At 41.8% G+C, this 20171-nt stretch overlaps 1 protein-coding gene across 1 annotated transcript in view; it reads right to left on the minus strand.

Annotated features, from left to right (window-relative positions):
- Positions 1-20171, minus strand: part of LOC8040937 (echinoderm microtubule-associated protein-like CG42247) — a 76398-nt gene that overhangs the window by 21850 nt on the left and 34377 nt on the right. The window contains exons 8-11 of the mRNA XM_042290357.1: positions 8913-9050; positions 7432-7578; positions 3806-3931; positions 1713-1850 (exon numbers count right to left, since the gene is read on the minus strand). Coding sequence (XP_042146291.1) covers positions 1713-1850; positions 3806-3931; positions 7432-7578; positions 8913-9050 — 549 coding nt within the window. The remainder of the gene's footprint in view (positions 1-1712; positions 1851-3805; positions 3932-7431; positions 7579-8912; positions 9051-20171) is intronic.

A 20171-nucleotide genomic window follows, 5' to 3' on the forward strand; every position in this document is an offset into this window, starting at 1 on the left:
AGCAGGGACCGTCAAGCATCCTCGTCGCCAAAAGGATGTCGTGTCCCAGCGAGGGACAACGGCAGGGACGTCGTGACTGAACAACCGTCATCAGGCCAATGATGTTTATTCAGGGCGCAAGGACCCAGCTCGAGAAAGAGAGAAAGACGAAGTGGCATCTAGTGGCCGAGAATTATAGATGTGGCAAAGAAGTGGCAATGAAAGAAGAAGTGAGAATACAACAATGGGGTAATGGGGTGGATTTCATTCTGTTAGTTATTATAACAACTTTTAAATACAGGGTGTTCCAAAGAAAACTTTACAGGGTGTTTTTTTGCATCGTTAAAATAAACGACGCATTTCCGAACGCTCTTTTTCTGCCCTAATACGCAGCGCAAGTGGTTCAAACAAGATGCCGAAGTTTTAAAACTATCCATTACTTTATTCATAAGTCTTAAGTGATTTTTGGAAAATTTCAATAGAAAAATGGGGTCTTACGGTGTCCTCGGATAGCTGGAGCCCACTGGCGCCAGTTACCGAGAATGGTCTCCTTTTTTCAATTGAAAGCTCCAGAAAGGCACTTAGAACTATTGCATAAAATAACGTCTAATTCTTAAACCTTTACACCCGGTGTGGAGCGCTAGTGCAGCATTTGGGCAGAGAATGAGCGTTCGGTGGTGCCTCGTTATTTTTGTGGTAAAAAAATCCTGAAATTGTTTGTAAAATCAATCCTGAAATAGTTTGTGGGGCACGCTTTATATTTCACTCGAGATATTCACTAAACATGTTTGTGTTTTCTGTTCAATGCATCCCCAAATAGCTTGTAGTCGTCGAAGCCTTTGGTTCCTGCCTCGCTTCGTGAGGTCGGTGCACCACTATAGACAACAATGCCGATCGCTGCAACCCTATAACCTTCACAGTTATTTACGTTCCACAGAGAGGAAGAGAAAGAAAACACGATGAAGGATAGAAGAAATATAATGCGTAGTCATTTTAATGTTTTCACCGTACTCAATTATCTCTTAATGAAAAACACCAAACCTTTAAAAAAGATGTGGGCCTTGACGAGGACGAACAATGACGGGAGAAACAAAGGCGAATTATTTGACGGAAAGCTATATATCCTTATAAGCTGGAGGTTTTATTATCTATGGCATGCAAGTCCAACGAATGATCTTATTTGCTTATTTCATTCGCACTTCTCAGTAGATATTTGGTGGTGCTGGAAAAAAGGGGAGGCGGGGGGGGGGGGGGGGGAGAGGGAAAAGGGGTTCCGCGGCAAAATTTTTTTGTTTTTTTGTTTCTGTATGTACAAATATAGAATAACTTTGATCTCCTTTGAAAGCACTAAATCAAATACTTGATGGCCACAATACATCGCTCACCTGTCTTGTATAAAAAAAATTATCATCACACGCAATTGTTTTCACTGGAAGCTTACTTTAGAAAGTTATATTTTAGTTCATTTAAAATTATTCGGGGCATATTTTGTTTCAATTATGATTCGTTCGGTACGAGCATTTTGTGAAAGGTAGAACATTTCCCAAATTCGAGCCTTCAATGTTCTGGTATTTACAACTGCAATTTTCAAGACAACGGGGGCTATACAGAAGAGACGCTAATGAAGACATACAGGTAAACCTTCATTATATTTCTTCTCACGTTAAACATTGCCTCATATCTTCCCATTAATATCAGCACGATCTCCAACGGATACTTGTGATGGCTCTCACCTGTATCACAGGGCGAAATTTTCTCTTAAAGGAGCCTTCAAGGATGAGGTTGTGCGTCGTGCCAACGAATATGTTCTCATCAGTCGCATACGGCAGGTGCTGGCAGATGGCGTGCACGCCACCAGTTCCTTTTGGCAACTGAAAAGGGCATGAGGGAAAATCAGGCTAGAAGTGTCGAAAACTGGGACAGTTGGAACTGGTTCATAATCAAAAGGAGAACGGACAAAAACAGGAACACGAGATACACTAATGCAAGAGACGAGCGCTCGTCTGTTGTACTTGTTTTGTGTCCCTGTGTTGTGTGCCCTCCGATTTTTTATTTGAAAAGCACCGACAGCTTAATGGAAGATGAGTGTCTTTAAACTAAAAATAAACTGCAAATTTATTATTTTTTAAAGCTTACAATTTTGGTGTCTTCACAACCTAATAAATCTCCTCACAAAATATGATCAGTAGTTTCAATACCTAGCTTTTCTACAAACAACGAATGACAAGTCACAATAAGCCTGATGTAAAGCACAAAAAAAAAATGTAAGTTATTTTTTTTTTGCTTTATTTTTTGTCAAGTGGCGTTGCCTTACGGATGTCTTCACTATGTGTTTAGGAATGGATATTTATAAACTTGGAACCGTTGTTTTTTTAGTAATTCAGCTACATACTAAAGATTTACCTTTTGCACCCTATTTAATATAAAAAAATACATTTTCTGGGACTCTAGGTAATTACTATACCACATATTACCTTCTCAATGCGTTTATTTATTTAATAAAAATAGCGTCATTTTATAACTATTCTATAGCTGTAGGATGTATGGTGCAAACTTGCAAATTGCCATGTGTAGTTAAAACAAAAATTATATTGAGAAACCGACAAACCACCCGTACGAATTTACCTACTTAAAATTGTACAACTTTCTCTACCCCGTTTGTTCGAGACAAAATATATTAAATATAATTTCAGATTCATCATCAGCGTAAAGATTTACAGTCGTGCGCTGAATTTGTATCACACGTGTAAAGGAATAATAAAGCACTTTTAAGAAGCCTCATTCGCAGGGCATGGAGTGCGGCGTGGTGAGTCCAGAATATCTCCTCATTGTGCCGCTGCCATTAAGATTGTGACATTGCAAGAACGTTCAAGAACCAATGGCGAAGCAAGAAGCCTGGACATAAGAAATGACGTGACGAGTGTCTTAATGGAAAGCTAGAGAAGCGCTTGGATTTAAAAAAAAAAGTAAAAGTTATAATGTAGACATCTTAAAAATTATGCGTCTCAAGTTGTCTTTCGATCGTATTAGTAAAGCGTCGTAATATCCAGTGCAAATTTCGGCGCAGACCCGCCCCTGGCGGCGCGCCGAGGGTAGGAAAGGGTGGGAGCGGAAAGAAAATCTAGCAAGCGGGGTCAGATGACCCTTGCACGCCACTAAGCTGGCTCGGAGAAGCCGTCGATGACGTCACGAAGCTCTGGACAGACAACAGGCGGCAGAAAGGATCGCCGCATGGCCAGAGGCAATCGCTGTACGTATTTTTTCAAGATGAATGCGGTTTACGTTTACTACTGCCCAAGATAAGTGTGATAACAGAGCTCACGGGACAAAAAGCTATAAAAAACCGCTCCTAACTCGAATGTTTTTTTTTGTTTTTTTTTAAGTGTTTTAGCTTGCCTTTAAGGTGTCAGTGGCCAAAAAGTCGAGAAAAAAAGGAGCTGACCCGACTGACGTATGCGCACAACCTCAAACTCAATGGCCAATACTACCACAAAAAGAACATCAACATGACAAAACCAACAAAACAAAAAAAGATTGTAATCCAACAAAACATCATATTGGGGAAGAGTCTAGAGTGCGAGGGAAGTGGGGGGGGGGGGGGACATCAATGTCCCACTTGGGAGTAGGGTAGAGACCTGGAAGGTGCGCACTCCACAAAAATCGGCACGAAAAAACATATAGATTTTTGGTGGCAGTAGCTCTTCACCCATAGATTCCTTGCAAGAGTCGCACACAAATATGTAGTGTCCTTTAAACATAATTTACGAATTACAGCAAAGTGTGTAAACTTTAACACCACCAGAATTGAAACCAAAGATGCGCTCACCGAAGTGACACCCAGCTTGTGAAACTTTCGGTCCACATCCCAGGCCTTAATGTGTTCTTCTCGGTCAATGGAAGATGCCGACAGTAGCAGGTTATGAGGTAGGTACAGGAGCACGTTCACGTCGTTCTAGGAACACAACGCAGAAAATAGAAAATAAAATGTTTTATCAACCGCGCCAATAAAAGTCACAATAACGCTGCCTCCGGTAAGATTTGGATGTTCACTGATTTGCTTCAAATTTATTTAACCCGTTATTAGGCGCACCTACACTAGTGTCCCCCCCCCCCCCCCCCCCCCCTTCCCCACCACAAATTTCAAGTCTCAACATTTTTTTCTTCCAAGTTATTGAAGCTCCAAATTTGGGGTGAGAGGCTGAGAAGCTCTAACTGACAGCACTAAAAAAGTGACGTCAGATGTCGTAAAATGCGCCAATATGGAGCCATCACAGCTTGGTACGGACGAGTAGCAAGAAGTTTGATGGTGTGAAATGAATGTTGGTTAACATTACGCCACCAAAACGAAAGTTAAAGGCACAAAATATTGCGTTATTCAGACCGCCTAATCGACTTGTAAGTTGCACGTGCGACGACACCCCTCTGGAGCGCGCTGAAAAATCTGAACGCTGCATTTTATATCACCTTCATTTGCCGTTTTCTCAAGAGCAGTTTTTAATTTAGAGTTTATAAATGGCGCACCGAAAAGAGTAAAGCTTAGGTATTCCGAAAATGAATGTTTTCTGCGGGTACTCCGAATAATTGATGCTTAATAAAGCATCAGCAGGTAAGAAACATTTTGTTTTCTATACGAGGGAAGTAAAAATAGCGATGCCGACATTCAGTATATTTTAACCCCATCGGTGTATATATAGAGGGTGTTTCAGAGAATGCAGGCCAAATCGCTCCTGCGAAAACTACTCATCGCAACGAAAAAAGGCTTGTGGCGTTTGGTCCTGGGCCAGGGTGCCATTTAGGAAAATTAATAAAGTCCGGGATGATTAAGTTGTTAAATATTTTTTTGTGTAATTAGCTTTTTTTATTATTGTGCTTAAGGGCATGATTTAAATTAGAAAATTGCTCAGCATCAACAAAAAACACTAAATCAACAAATTTCAGAACGATAGAAGGCACGCGAAGCATTTTACGGCTTTCTGAAAAACCGCACGAATTCGACGGGTTTGTAAGTTTCAGTTTGCTATCGGAGCGCATCTCGGCCCCGGCGGCACCGCGCCCCGTGGAGAGACAGCGCAACCAGCCTCTGCTGCGCTGTCCGTAAAATGCTTTGCGTGCCTTCTATCGTTCTGAAATTTGTTGATATAGTGCTTTTTGTTGATGCTGAGCAATTTTCTAATTTAAATCATGCCCTTAAGCACAATATTAAAAAAGCTAATTACGCAAAAATAATTAACAACTTAATTATCCACGACTTTAATAATTTTCCTAAATGGGCCCCTGGCCCAGCTATGACCAAAACTCCAGAAGCCTTTTTTCGTTGCGATGAGTAGTTTTCGCAGGAGCGATTTGGACTTCGTTCTCTGAAACACCCTGTATATATGTATATGTATGTATATATATATATATATATATATATATATATATATATATATATATATATATACAGGGAACGGCCGTAAAAACTTTGACATTTGCCACGCCTAGCAAAAATCGAATTTCAAACGTACATACCTGAAAGTGGGCACACGAACGTCGTTTATTCCAAAGTTTTTTGCCTATTTTTTTCAGACGTCAACTCGGGAGTAGCGAATTATTAGAAAGATGACAAAAATGGCAGACGTGCATTTCCTATGGCCTATACCCGCCCGTTCGCCGTCTGCTATCTAATTCGCGACGCCGCGCCCAGGTGGCGCACTGAACGCCAAAACGCGGAAAACGCCGCACGAAAGGCTGGTGTCGAGCAAGATAATCGTGATAAAAAGTGATTTTACCAAAATATGTGAATGATTATGCCATTTTACTTGAAATTTAGAAACTGGCGGACGCCCTCGTTTAATAAAAATATGTTCTAAAGCAGATGAACGTGCGTCTTCCTTTGTCGTCTGCTTATCTGTTGACGGGTCCGTTCCCGGTGAAAGCTCAACTTGGGAATCAAGAGTGCCGCTGCTGAGGCATCTTGATTGTTCCCATTTATTGTTTTTGTTGCACTATCTTCTGCAGTTATTATCAAAATATTTTCCGCGCCGCCCTGCGATGTCGCAATACTCGGCAAGTGAGTGTGCCCAGGCAGTCAAGTGGTACGTGGAGCGGAACTCGGTGACCACAGCACAGCGAAAATTTCGCACTGCATTTCATAAACGCCCGCCTTCACGCCCGACTATTTTGACTTGGGCGAATCGTTTTATGAGTGGAGAAGACTTTAAAAAGAAGAATCCAGTCAGTGAACGTGAGAGCCTGCTGAAAAATGAGGAGCTCATTGAAGCGGTGCTTGCTGTCTTCGAGAGCGACCCGCAATTGCCAACAAGACGAGCAGCCAGGTTGTTTGGAATTTAGGAAAAAAGCGTACGACGGATTCTGCGGAAAAATAATTTGCGCCCGTACAAGATGCAAGTTGTCCAATTTCAATAATCGTTCATATACTTCGTTTAAATCACTTTTTATCGCGATTATCTCGCCCGACACCAGTCTTTCGTGTGGCGTTTCTCGCGTTTTTGCGTTCAGTGCGCCACCTGGGAGCGGCGTCGCGAACCAGATAGCAGACGGCGAACGGGCGGGTATAGGCCATAGGAATTGCACGTCTGCCATTTTTGTTATCTTTCTAATAATTCCCTGCTTCCGCGTTGACGTCTGAAAAAAATAGGCAAAAAACTTTGGTATAAACGACGTTCGTGTGCTCAATTTCAGGTATGTATGTTTGAAATTCGATTTTTCCTAGGCGTGCCAAATGTGAAAGTTTTTACGGCCGCACCCTGTATATAAGAAAAATGTAAAACTTTTAACTGAAGTAACGTAGATGTACCACTACACCGTCCTGAATGGAAAGGGTCAGTCGTGTTCCAGGAATTGTGTTCCACGCGCCCGCGCAAAAAAAGTTTATTTTTTTTTGTTTTTGTTTTAAAATATTTTTTACTTGCTTCTTACTTTATACTGCTCGTGTGGCTCTTTCCCATGTTATATCTATTAATTATGTTGGTGATGTTGCCTTTAAAGTGGTTAACGAGGTCAAATATTGGGGGAAGGCGGATATGAATTTTATCAGTATTCTTTTGTGGTTCAAGCACTGGAACGCAATAGCACTCAAGGCAAATTTTGTTTTATACTCTTTTGAATGGACTTTTGAAATGGCTCCAGATAATAGTAATGAGACAGGCATCATGCATATTTCAATATGCTTTCTAAGAAGTGAAGTAAAATAGAGGACACACACGGCTTTAAACTTGAGCACTTCCAAATGTACCATGTCCCACAAAAAGAAAGACCAATTAGCCGAGGTAATTCAATCGACTGTGCAAAGTCCGATTTGACCAGAGGAAATTTGTTTTTATAGGAAGAAAAGAAGAGCCAATGGGTTCATTTCTTTCCTTGGTCCTAAGCAACGGTCAAATGGAATCCTGCACTGCCGCCTGAAACCGCCAGTCAAATGGGCCTTTTATATCTATGAAGACTGTGACTCACCTGATGCGCTTTGAACTCTTTGCTAATGAAGAAGTAACTTCCTTCTTTCGACGCTGACCACACCGTGACGTACCCAGCATCATCTCCTGTCACGAAACCAGCAGTTCCCAAGAAGTCCACCGCAGTTATAGTCTTGGGACTATGTTCCTGAAATAATTGGTACATTCAAAAACATTCATCACCCCATCGAGACTGCCGTTATGAAAACGCAATATTCATTATCTTTACAACCCATCAAAGAGTTCAAGGTCTCCCCGAAAAATAATTTACAGGATTTCTTTTTTTTTTTGTAGCGAAAAACTGAGCTACGCATCGCGAAGTGTTCATCTTCTGCTCAAATGTGGCGCTAGAGGTACGAACCAAATGCCAAAGTTTTAGCCCGAACCAACATCTTATTCAAAAGTTACAAGTGATTATCCGAAAACTCCAACGGAAAAATGGGGCCCTTTTCTCTCCCGTTTTCGGTTTCTGGCGTCATAGAGCCCAACGTATTCAAGAGCTTCGTCGGCGGCCATATTTCCTTTGAAATTTTCAAAAATCCCTTATAACTTTTAAATAAGATTTACGTTCGTGCTGAAACTTTCGCATCTAGTTTAGACCTCTAGCGCTACCTTTGGGCGGAAAATGAGTACTCGGCGACGCATAGTTTTTTTGTTTTTGTTTGCAAAAAAAAGCAACCCTGTAAATGTTCTAAGATGGCATTTTGGGCCCGTTGGTCCATGATCGAAGTTAGGCGCCGAAAACCAAGGACAAAAAGAGACGTAAACAGTGGCGCACTCGCAACTAACATTTATTGAAAAAACGAATTCCTTATGGAGCCGTGAAAAAGAAAAAAACCTTCGTCACGACGAGGCACGGTGTAGACCCGTTTCTAGATAATCAAATACTTTTGTCGATAAGGCTATTGACGTGTCACTTGTGCACCTCTTGCCCTTTGCTTTGATTTCAAAGGCCTCGTGGAGCTCCCTGGACATCTAATCTGAGTATCTGGCCAGAAATGTTGTGTTTTTAAAAGGCGGGGACCAAGGGCAGCGGTTGCAGTGTGTTGCCAGATCTCCATCTGGCATCTGGCAATACACTGCAACCTCCGCCATTGCTCCCCGTCATTTAAAGACACAACATTTCTGGCCAGATACTCAGATTAGATATCCAGGGATCTCCACGAGGCCTTTCAAATCAAAGCAAAGGACAAGATGTGCACAAGTGACACGTCAATAGCCTTATCGTCGAAGGAATTTGATTTTCCAGAAACGGGTCTACACCGTGCCTAGTCATGACGAAGGGTTTTTTTCACGGCTCCATAAGGGATTCGTTTTTTCAATAAATTTTAGCTGCAAGTGCGCCAGTGTTTATGTCTCTTCTTGTTCTTGTTTTCTCGGCGCCTATCTTGGAACCTGTAAATGTTTTTCGGGGACACCCCGCGTAAAAGGGACGCGTACACACTAAGGCGTAGCGCGAGGTAAAAAGGGGAAAGTCCTTACGGCAGTAATGGCGTCTAGTCGGTCGAGGAACCCGTCCTTTCCCCTCCTCCAGAAGCATAGGTGTTGGACCCCAAATGTCAGGAACAGGTCTTCCTCGGCCGGCGGAAAGTGGCAGCCTAACACGGGCGCCGGATTGGCCTGGGCGAGCAAAAAGGGACAAGACAAGGAACGATTTACAAATACCTGTTATGGGAAACAAGGCATGATGGCCGGTACTACGTAAAAACAAAAACTTGCAAAAAAAAGGATTTTTTTTTTTATATCAGCGACCTCTTTCCACGACTAATATGTTTACAACCTACACCAGCCAACCAGTAAGAGTACTGGCAGAACTACAGAACTCCAATAACCTTTAATCTTTTTTATATAAAAAGTAGTAGAAAAACAAGTATTCAAGTTGCACGCCTCTATATTAAATCAAATCAAATAGTTTATTTTTCCATTTACAAACAAATGGGGGGAGGCCGAAGTAAAAAGCTGATAAATCAGCCTGACATGGTCCTGGGCCACCTTACAGAGCAGTGGCTTCGGCAATGAAAAAATATACACTGAAGAGTTAGGAAGTAAAATAGTCAAAATACAAAAAGGCGTGTCAGGAGCATTGGGTAGAAGTATTAAAAAACATTGAGAAGCTGACAAGCGCTTTCCCTATCGTCACACAAAGTTCAACTTTCCTTAGAAAACCTGAACTTCAAGGAAACAAAATCAACCCACATTAAAAGTAGACATACTAAACGAAAAAGAAAAAAAGTTGTTTACGGCGTATATCCTCATTTCCTATTCAAATTGGAGAAATATGTAAAAAAGAATGAACCCCCCCCCCCCCCCCCCCAGCACGACTGACCTACAGGGTGATTTCAGATAAGATCGACCAAAGGATGGCTAGTCAACATTTTCAAATCAACTGATGTTTTTATATGTTATTGTCTAGTGTCTGGTATGAACGAATCCAAACTTAGTTTTGACTAGAAAAAATACTTGGGGACAGGAAAAATCGTAAGGCATGAGGTGGTGGACAGTTGCATTAACGCGCACTGATGGAGGGGGCCCGTTTGAGAGTGAATAACTAAAGCGATAACATTAGGAGAACTCTAATACGCTTTAGGCGCAAACTATGGGTATAGCTTGCTTGTAATATAAAGTAATCATATTTATTTAAAATTTATTTATTTTTTTAAAAATTGACAAACATGCCTGCTCGAACGACAAATGGCAAATTTTGGAGGTCTGTATCTCATGAAATAATTTAATCATTATGATATAATTTGCAGATATTATTCTACTAATATATAGCTAATATTTAAAAAATAACTAAGGTATCTGTGTGATACAATAGTTAGGATATATTTAGTCAAACATAGAAAAAAAATCAAACAAAGAAAAATTCCGATGCGAATAAAAAAAAAACACCACCCTCGATTTTTTTATAACTTAGGTAACCTGTTATACTCTATTTCGGCATTCATTTCGATTAAAAACATGTAGCATCATTTTATTGAGAAAGAAGATACAACTCCCCAAAGTAGGGTCCTTTTTCAAAGCCTACACTTAGCAGTGTTTTATACAAGAACTGACTCTGAGTTCCAGTTTCATGAAACCAACACAGATCTTTTATATATTCTTATTCAGATGAGGCCAATGTTAACTAAAGAAATCGTTCACACACTTAAATTAAGGAGAAACTACTGTGTACAAAGAGGTATCATATTACAGACTAGTGATCCGAGAAAAGATCATGCAGCCATCGGCCACTAGGAACTTTGTTTACTTTATTCTCCTGCGACACTATATGCTATTCCCTCTTCCGCTCTACCTTCATCTCTCTCTCTCTCTCTCTCTCTCTCTCTCTCATATATATCCCTGATATATCCAGAACAAAAACATGTTCAAGCATTCCCTTTCTGCGTGGTAGTGTTCTGTGGCTTGCAAAAATCATTTCCTCGCTAAGCTCACGATTATGGCAAAATAGTTGCCGGAAACCGCAGACGACACTCGTCGCTAGTTCTGGCAAAACGGCCGATACAACCTTTTTTTCGCATTTCCCCGCTCGCTGTCAAGGACAAGGGGGTTCGCTTCAACCAGCAAAACATGGCCGCCGACGCCTGTTTACTGAGCAGTCATGCCTGTCGCCATCTCACTCGCTGGCGTCACGGGCGATAATATCAGGCACAAAGGGGCACACCAACCGGCAGCATTATCACCAAATACTCGAGCCTCGCGTAAATACATAGAGTGTAAACGCTGTCGCCATGTTATCGTAGTAAGACCGCCCCCCCCCCCCCTCCCCGAACGGGGGACTGCAGTACGCGACGGCGTACTAACACAACGGCGACGATATCGACATCGCGGGCTCCGAATTTTCCCATAGTTCTACTCCACGGGCATTTCTCGAAACGCTTGATATTGTGTACGCCCGCCTGGAAGGATTTCAGGCGCGTAGTTAAGATAAGGCGGTTCTCCGCGGCAAAAGAAAGCAATTTCACAAAAGCTTAAAAGCGGCGGCGACGCGTGTGCGGTGAACGCTTGTAGTTTTGGTGTAGACAGGGTGTGTGTGTTCTCGTTGTTGACACCAGCCGGCGATAAGGCACTGCAGGCGGTAGCTCAGTACAGCAAGGGCTAATCCGAGTGACCATCAACGTAACCCCACCACCAACCCCTCGCGAACCGGTCGCCGACATGGCTCAGGCTGTGTCATGAACCACGTGGTAGAAGCTCGGGTGCTTTCATATCAGCGCGTGGAGGGACGACAGTGCGATTCCGGAAAGTCTTTTTCGAAGGCCGCTGACCACAATTTTTTGTCTGGAGACTTTCCCTCTTTCTTCCTTTGACGTGGATCAAGCTTTGCCGACAGCCTCAGTTGTGACCTCTCTTTTCAAATGTACGTTTGCAGTGAGTGAGCTCCTCAGCCTCGCACTTGTCACTTGTGCACCCAGTAGTTCTTTCACTTGGCAATTATATGTTATCAGTTGGGGTTTAATTTCTATTATTTATGTATACATTATGAAGACGTCCTGGAGCTCCGAACGAGTGTTTTGTGCAGATTACTTTTGCAAACACAAAGAGACTATACCAAAGCAGCGGAATTTTCGAAGTGTTGGCGAGTTGGACCTAAACTCGTTGAAGCAAATTCTTCCGCCTGACTGTTCCACCAAAGTGAGTGCGACGGACTACCTGTGCTACCATTGCTTCATGCACATCACTAAGGAGATCTCGATGCGAAGCTCAGAGCAGTGCCCTGACATATTTGTGCCAGCTGAAAAAGCAATTGAAGATCTAAATCGCAGCATACTACCAACAGATGTGTCGCCGCTGAGACAACCAAGCGTCGTAAGAAGTCGGGACAGGCCTGCCTATGTCAAGAGAAAGCAGACAGAACTGGAGAAGGTTGCTGTCAAGAATATACGCTCAAGGCTACGTATTGCGTACGACAGGGACGCACCATCGGGGTCGTCCGAACCAACATGCTCCACATGCACTGAGTGGGTGGACAACTTTCGGCAGGCCTTTGAAACCGCCACCTCTCTCCGGGAACGTTGTCAACTGCTTACACTCCTGCCGTCAACACTGACGAAGAATGAGGTTCAAAAGATGATTCCACAGGCCTCAATGTACCTCATCAGTAAATCCCAAAAACTCAAGGAAAAGCATGGCGTGTGGTATGAGCCGGATCCTTACACGAGGTGCAAGGTGAGCCCTGAGAACCTGTCTGCTGCCCTTCTTCACGAAAGACTTCACGAAAGACGAGCTACAATGTTCGCGCCAAAGTCCCAACCAGAAGGATGTCATCTCTGTCATGCTCAACGGAGAGAAAACGTTCGTGCCAAAGCGCTTCATGACACGCTCAATACGAGAGGCCTTCCGTATATACAAAGACAAGTATCCCGATTCCGGCGTTGGGCTAACGAAATTTTATTCGTTGCGCCCTAGATGGGTCCAATGTATTCCACACCAGGAAGTGTGCGTTTGTGTGCGCTGCGCCAATTATTATCTTTGTATTGCCGCTCTAGAGAACGTTACAGGCTCAACATTCAACACTGGTGAAATGAACTCGGCATTTCTGTGCGACCCAGCAACAGAACTGTGCCTTCAAGGAGACTGTGATCACTGCCCAAAAGGCCAGTTTCTTACACTCCAGGAACTTGATATCCCGGAGGATGAAGAGACTGTGCTTGCAACATGGGAGTCCGGCGACCTTGTGAAAAAAACTTTGGAACCTGAGACTTTCCTAAAAGTCATCCAAGTGACGGTTGGAAGTTGGGTACTTCACAACCATATCCGGCAAACGCAAGGTAAAGCGATCTACGATGAAAAACAGTGCATGCAACGCGGGAGCATTGTCTTTCATTTTGACTTTGCTGAAAACTGGACCATCGTGCTTCCTGACGAAGTGCAAGCATATCACTGGAAAAAAAAAACAAGTTTCGATATTTACATGTGTAGTGACGACAAGAAAATCTACAAACAGCTTTGCCATCATCAGTGAGGACCTGTGTCACGACGCCGCTCACGCTTGCTTGGCTCTAGAAAAAGTGAAGGAGTGGGTTGAAGACAACGTTGCGGTATACTCGTACGTGACGTACGTAAGTGACGGCGCCGCCAGTCATTTCAAGAATCTCTACCAGCTTCACCAATTTGCAAAGGACGATTGCCCACAAGCCCAGTGGTTATTTTCTGCATCTGGACATGGGAAAAATGCATGTGACGGAGTTGGCGGACTCGTGAAGCACCAGGCCACGCTGAACAACCTGAGAGAACGTTCAGTAAGCGCAATTCAGACGGCCAGGACAATGGTGAGCGTTCTATCAAAGAAACTGAAAGGCGTGCATCTTGTATATCTGGACGAAAATGAGGTTGTTCGGTATCGTGAACAAAAAAAAAGAAGAGTGGCTGACGGTGCGCGCCTTCCCTGGCATTCAGTCTTGGCACGCGTGGCGGCTCAGCAAGTCATCAACAGAAGGGACCTGTGACGTATATGTAGCAGGGACAGTCGGATCTGCTTGGAAGCAACTTTATTAAATGGGTACAGCGAGGAAAACCTTAGCGTAAAGTGCCGAATTTGATTTCCCAAGGACTGCTCATTTTGAATGCAGGGACATCTTATTTATCACATTTTTCTTCACGGGGTATTTAACCTACTGTTTTTGTTGGTGGTTACTAATAATTTTTATCTGATCACTATAAAAAAAATCCCAAAATGTTATCCTCGAGCAGGATAAAATATATCGGCTTGCCACGATTCATTCATACACCGAGAGCATCGAAGCTGCTCCAGTTAGGCACTATGGCATCCGTCACCTGAAATTGTTTGTAATCGTAAATACACAGCCAACCTAAATATCTTACTATTATATCTTTGTTTTTGTGTGTGGAAGTAAAGTTATTTATTTTACTCTAGATGTAAAATATACCGGAAGGTACAACTTCACACTGCATCATCTTTTCTCAAATCATTTGTCTCTAATATGATACCACTTTGTACGCTTATGTAAAATGCTGTATATAGTTTCTCCTCCCTTTTACTGTGTGACCGATCGCTCTTTTTATCAATGACCTCATCTGAATAAATGTATATAAAAGATTTGTGCAAGTTTCATGAAACTGGAACTCAGAGTCACTTCTTGTATAGGACACTGCAAAGTGTAGGCTTTGAAAAAGGACCCTACTTTGGGGAGTTGTTTCTTCTTTCACAGTGCAATGATGCAACATGTTTTTAATAGAAATGAATGCCGAAATAGAGTATAACAGGGTACCCAAATTTTAAAAAATCGAAGGTGGTGTTTTTTTTTTTATTCGCATTGGAATTTTTCTTTGTTTGATTTTTTTCCCATGTTTGCCTAAATATATTGTAACTATTGTGTCACTCAGATACCTTATTTATTTTTTCAATAATAGCCATATATTAGTAAAATAATGTCTGCAAGTTATGTAATAATGATTAAATTATTTCATGAGATACAGATTTCCAAAGTTTGCCATTTGTCGTTCGAGCAGGCATGTTTGGCAATTTTTAGAAAACTAAATAAATTTTTAATAAATATTATTACTTTATATTACAAGCAAGTTGCACCCATAGTTTGTTTGTAAAAAGTTTTAAAATTTTCCTAATTTTATTGTTTTAATTATTCACTTTCAAACTTGCCCCCTCCATCAGTGCGCGTTTTGCAACTGTCCACCTCTCCCTGCCTTACGATTTTTCTTGTCTCCAAATTTTTTTTCTGGTCAAAACTAAGTGTGGATTCGTCTATACCAGACACTAGACAATGTCATATAAAAACATCAGTTGATTTAAAAATGTCGACCAGCCACCCTTTGGTCGATCTTATCTGAAATCACCCTACAATAAAATACACAGAAACAGCCAACATCCGAGAAACGCGACGGGAATATGGTATGTAATACAAAACACTGCGAGGTAAACTAAAATAAATAATACAAATTGAGTGCGGCCAGCGCCGCACACACTTTTGTTTTCTGTCTTTTTCATGGTTATAAAACGTTCCGTAATTGTTTAAATGATGGGTTATGTATATGTAGCTTGACAGATGATTTGACGATTTCGACAAGGTGTGCCTCAACATTTGATATCCGTATGCTGTTCTGTTAGTGGTGACGTGCCAGCATTCCCGCCTTCGTGTTTCATACACGGGTATATTTTTGTCAGGTGTGATAATTTAGGAATTGTTTTAATGCGATTATATGTTTGATTTTGCGCGCACAAATGAGCCTATAGGTATACATATTCTGAACGGGTGGTTCCCGTTTCAACCCATTCCCAAAACAACCCTCCCGTTTGTACCTACCCGTTTCGACCCGTCTCAAAACGACCTTCCCGTTTCATCCTTTCCCGTTTCGACCCGTCTCAAAACGACCTTCCCGTTTCATCATTTCCCATTTCGCGATTTCCCGAAACAACCTTCCCGCTTCGGCCATCGTTTGATTGGGTTGTATTGTTCGTTAACAGTTGATTAGGTTCAAGTGTCCAGTGTCTGTTCTCCTTGCTCACATCACTTCTCCCTCTCCCGAAACAACCTCGGAGACATGGCACCGTAAGAAAAACGCAGTGTCAGGGAGGGCTCACCCGAACATTTACAACTTCATCGACCTGCAAACGGGATGATCCTTGAGAAGGATATCGCTGCAGCAGATTGCAAATGGTGGTGCTGTGCGGGCCAGGTGACCGCCGCGAACTACCGGAGTGCCGCCTTTCTGATGGCGCGATTTTCCTTCTCGACTTCCTCAACCAAGGCGACAGCATTTTGTGGTTTATGATTTTTGGCTGTGTACGCGACGGTTGTGTGTTTGAAGTTGTAAAAAAATGAAGTCGCAATCATATGCCCGTCAGCCTGTCTGATTTATCACTTTTACAAAGTATCCCATTCACTATAAGGAAGTTTTAGAATAACGCACGTAAGCGCTTTGGGTAACCTAAAAGTTGCGTCGCGATATAAAAACTTAGGCAACGCTAATTTTTGCTTATTCAAAGTGCTTGCCTGCGTTACTCTAAGACTTCATTAGGTGCTTTCGAAGACTGCGTTTCCCCTTTCGCTAAGCACTCCGCAACGAAGAAGCCGCTACTGCGCCTGCGCGCCGATGGCCTTGACTGTAGAGTTCTGGGTATCGTAGCGGGTTGCGAAGGAGCGTCGCGTGACTTCGAAAACTGTCTACGAAAGCTCCCTGTTATTGTACAGAGCGCGAAACCGTTAGCGCGAACAAGTGATTGTTGCTTTTAGCTGTTTCTCTACAAGAAAATCAGAAGACCGCCATCAATATTACTAGTGTGTTTGAAAGTGCTCATCTGGGCCACTTACCTAAGCGGTAAAATGTGATACTTTCTAATACCATTTCGAAGTAAAATTCGAAAAATTGCCAAAATCGTATTCGTGGTAACGTTGTCGCGCAGTGTACATAGTTCATTTCGTAATTACACATTTCGGGGACCATCTTGAAAGAAACATTTTAAGTGGTTCAAGTAGAAATATATTTCCTTGAAGCTTGTCTGAAAGTATTGCATATTTTAATAATACGTTTACAAGCAAAACTATTTCACAACATAACTAAATTGCTCGCCTGCACCTTTGTATTAATTGCATTAATATGATTTCGGGACATATTCTTAAGCAGAAAAACTGCGCAAACCAGGATTAGAACGAAGGACACTTTTTGCGAAGAGGTTGAGATGAAGGGGTTTTATAGCAATTAACGGGTTCAAACGGGACGAATTCAAACGTAAAATATGTCTTGGCAACGGGTTCAAATATGAAGGGCGTTTCGGGAGCGGGTTGAAACGGGACAGGTTCAAACGGGAAAGTTGTTTCGGGAATGGGGCGAAACGGGACGGGTTCAAACGGGAAGGACTTTTCGGGAATGGGTCAAAACGGGACGGGTTCAAACGGGAATGGGTTGTTTCGGGCTACACCCTTCTGAACCGTCAGTGCGTCTAAACTTCTAAACAATTCTTCCGTATGCGAGTCGTAAGGTGCGTTGCGGATTTTACGCATCATTCTCTTCTGCAGTAGGTAAATTTTTTTAGGTTAGTCATTGTAGTCGTGCCCCAGACGAGATGCGGCAGTTAAGGTACGAGCAAAATAACGACCTGTGTATAACTTTCTTAACGAAGAGCGGAAGCACAAAGCGGTTTCTATATGTTGATCTAATTACGCCAGCTAATTTCGAAGCTATACTTTTGACGTGGGAGTCCCAGGTCATGTGCTGATTGAAGGTCACACCTAAGGTATTAAACTCTTTAACCATTGCAATCGGTGAGCTATTTATCAAGAGATCGGCAGGCAGGCTAACCTTTCTATATCTAGGGCGGAGCAAGATATATTTTCTTTCGTTTGTGTTGATTTTTTAGATAGTTACTTTCTGTCCAGTCATACAACTTACTTAAGCGCTGTTCACACTCTTGCGACCGAGTAAGACCGAGAGAGACCCAGACCGGTTTTTAAGCCTCTTGCGACGTTTTAGCACCGGGTGCGCTGCAGCGGAGCTGGTCCTAAGAAGTCGCAAGAGGCTTAAAAACCGGTCTGGTCTCTCTCGGTCCAAGTCGGTCGCACGAGTGTGAACGGGCCCTTAGAGCGACGTTTGCAGTATTTATGACCTCACTGTAATCACTACCTGCAAACAACATTGTTGTGTAGTCTGCGTATATAAATATTTAGCTGTCACGCCGATGTCCACTATGTCATTAACACGTAGATGAAATAAAAGGGGTCCTAAAATACCGCCTTGAGGTACCCCAATACTTATTGGTTCTATAGTTGAGCAGGAACTATTGATGCTAACGTACTGCCAGCGGTGAGATAAGTATGATTGCATTAGCGGTAATGCTTGGCCACGGATTCCATAAAAAAATCTAGTTTTTTATCAGTCGAGAGCGTTTGTGAAATCTATAAAAAACCAATGCCATTTGTGTTTGTTCAAAGTTTCTCAAGATAAATCATTTTGCCTCTAGTAACGCGAGTTCGGTGGAGAGACTTTTCCTAAATCCAAACTGTGCATCGGTAAGCACATTATGTTTACCCCAAAATGATGTTAACCGTGCTCATATTATTTTTTCTAACCCTTTTGAGAATACCAGTAAAATTACCGATACTTTTGTGAGTTGCATATTTTTAAGTAATGATTCACAAAGAATGCATAAGTTAAAGATATGGGCCAGATGGGAGCATAACAAGTCTATGACGTATTTGACTGGTGTATTTTTAATGTTATCCGAGTCACAACTATTGCTGTTTTTTTATTCCTTTCGACATCGATACAATTCAATTTGCAGTAACAGTGCATAAAAATATAGAGTTATTGTTCCCTTGTTCATCTATTTTATAAGTGTGAGTACAATTAGACCCACGATTGGCGACGTTTGCCAAATAGTCATTAAATGCATTTGCCAGAGGGATACCGCCCAATTGATTACCATCATTGATTTAGCTGTCAACGCAGGTTGATGTTCTTCTGCGGTTCAGAACTGAGTTTAACTTCTTCCACATTATATCAGTCCGCCAATACGATAACGAAAATTATTCCATGTAATACTTTTTTCTGGTTTTAAGTAGCTCTTTTGGAAGTTGGTTCCTATATTTTTTTTACATCTTTCAAACAATTAGAGTCACCTGTTTTTAAGAATGCCATATACATGTAGCATTTTGTTCGCACTTTCCGAATAAACTCCTTAGTGATCCATGCTTTCCTGGCTTTATTGGGCATTACCAGATTTCTTTAAAAAAAAAAAACTGCCATCGTAGGTGGCTCGAAATGTGTCCAAAAACAAGTCGTATGCTTCGTTTGCATTTGTTTTTCTATAAACCTCGCTCCCGTCCATGCATGCAATGTTTTTCCTAAATATTTGTAGTTGGATTGGCGTAACTGTCCGAATGTAAACACATTTATATGGCTGTTTTATTGGAATGCTTTTTGTTCTTACAGTAAACAAGTATACTGGCATGTGATCACTAATCGCGCAACCCAGCTCTCCTGCTTTCGTATATGACGTTGCGGAATTTGTTATAAAGAGATCTACAAGTGTTTCCGAAGTTTCAGTTACCCGCGTTGGTGTTGCTCTTTGATTTGTACGACCATAGACAGCTAGTAAACTTCCCATATCGCGTTTGGGAAGTGAATCTGCAAGCAGGTTTATGTTGAAATCCCCACCCCAAACGATGTCATATCTATTAATAGAAGAATATTCAAGAAACACTTCCAAAATTTTTAAAAAGGTTGCGATATTTCCTTGTGGAGGGCGATAGAACACCGCAATAATCGTATTGTTTGTTACAAAGGATAACACTTCATAATCTATATTAGTAATACAGTAGTCGGTCAATGGCTCAGAGTTTAAGTATTTCCTTACTAAGAGCGAGATGCCGCCACCTCTGCTGCTGTTTCGGTTTAAAATATGACTGTTATACATTGGTAGCTTGAAAAGATCAGTTTCATTAGTGTGCCATGTCTCAGAAAACATAATAATAATAATAATAATAATAATATCATCAAATAACAACCTAAACTGTTTAAATAGCAATTCTAGCTTAAAAATATTGTTTTTTGCAGAACGTATGTTTAAGTGAAAATAGTTTACTCTGTCATTTATATCATCGCCAAGATATCTGCCTATCTCCGATGGAAGTAGGATATCTGAAGTAGACACTTTTTTTCGTTAATAAAAAAAAAACTTGCAAAAAAATGCTTCGTCACTCAAGCTTGAAAAGGTCATCTTTCGTGCTCAGCATAACAGCGTTGGCGCCTTGCTCCATTTGCACA

The sequence above is a fragment of the Ixodes scapularis genome, unplaced genomic scaffold, assembly GCF_016920785.2.
Source record: "Ixodes scapularis isolate PalLabHiFi unplaced genomic scaffold, ASM1692078v2 PGA_scaffold1__304_contigs__length_218370807, whole genome shotgun sequence".
Taxonomy (NCBI): Eukaryota; Metazoa; Arthropoda; class Arachnida; order Ixodida; family Ixodidae; genus Ixodes; species Ixodes scapularis.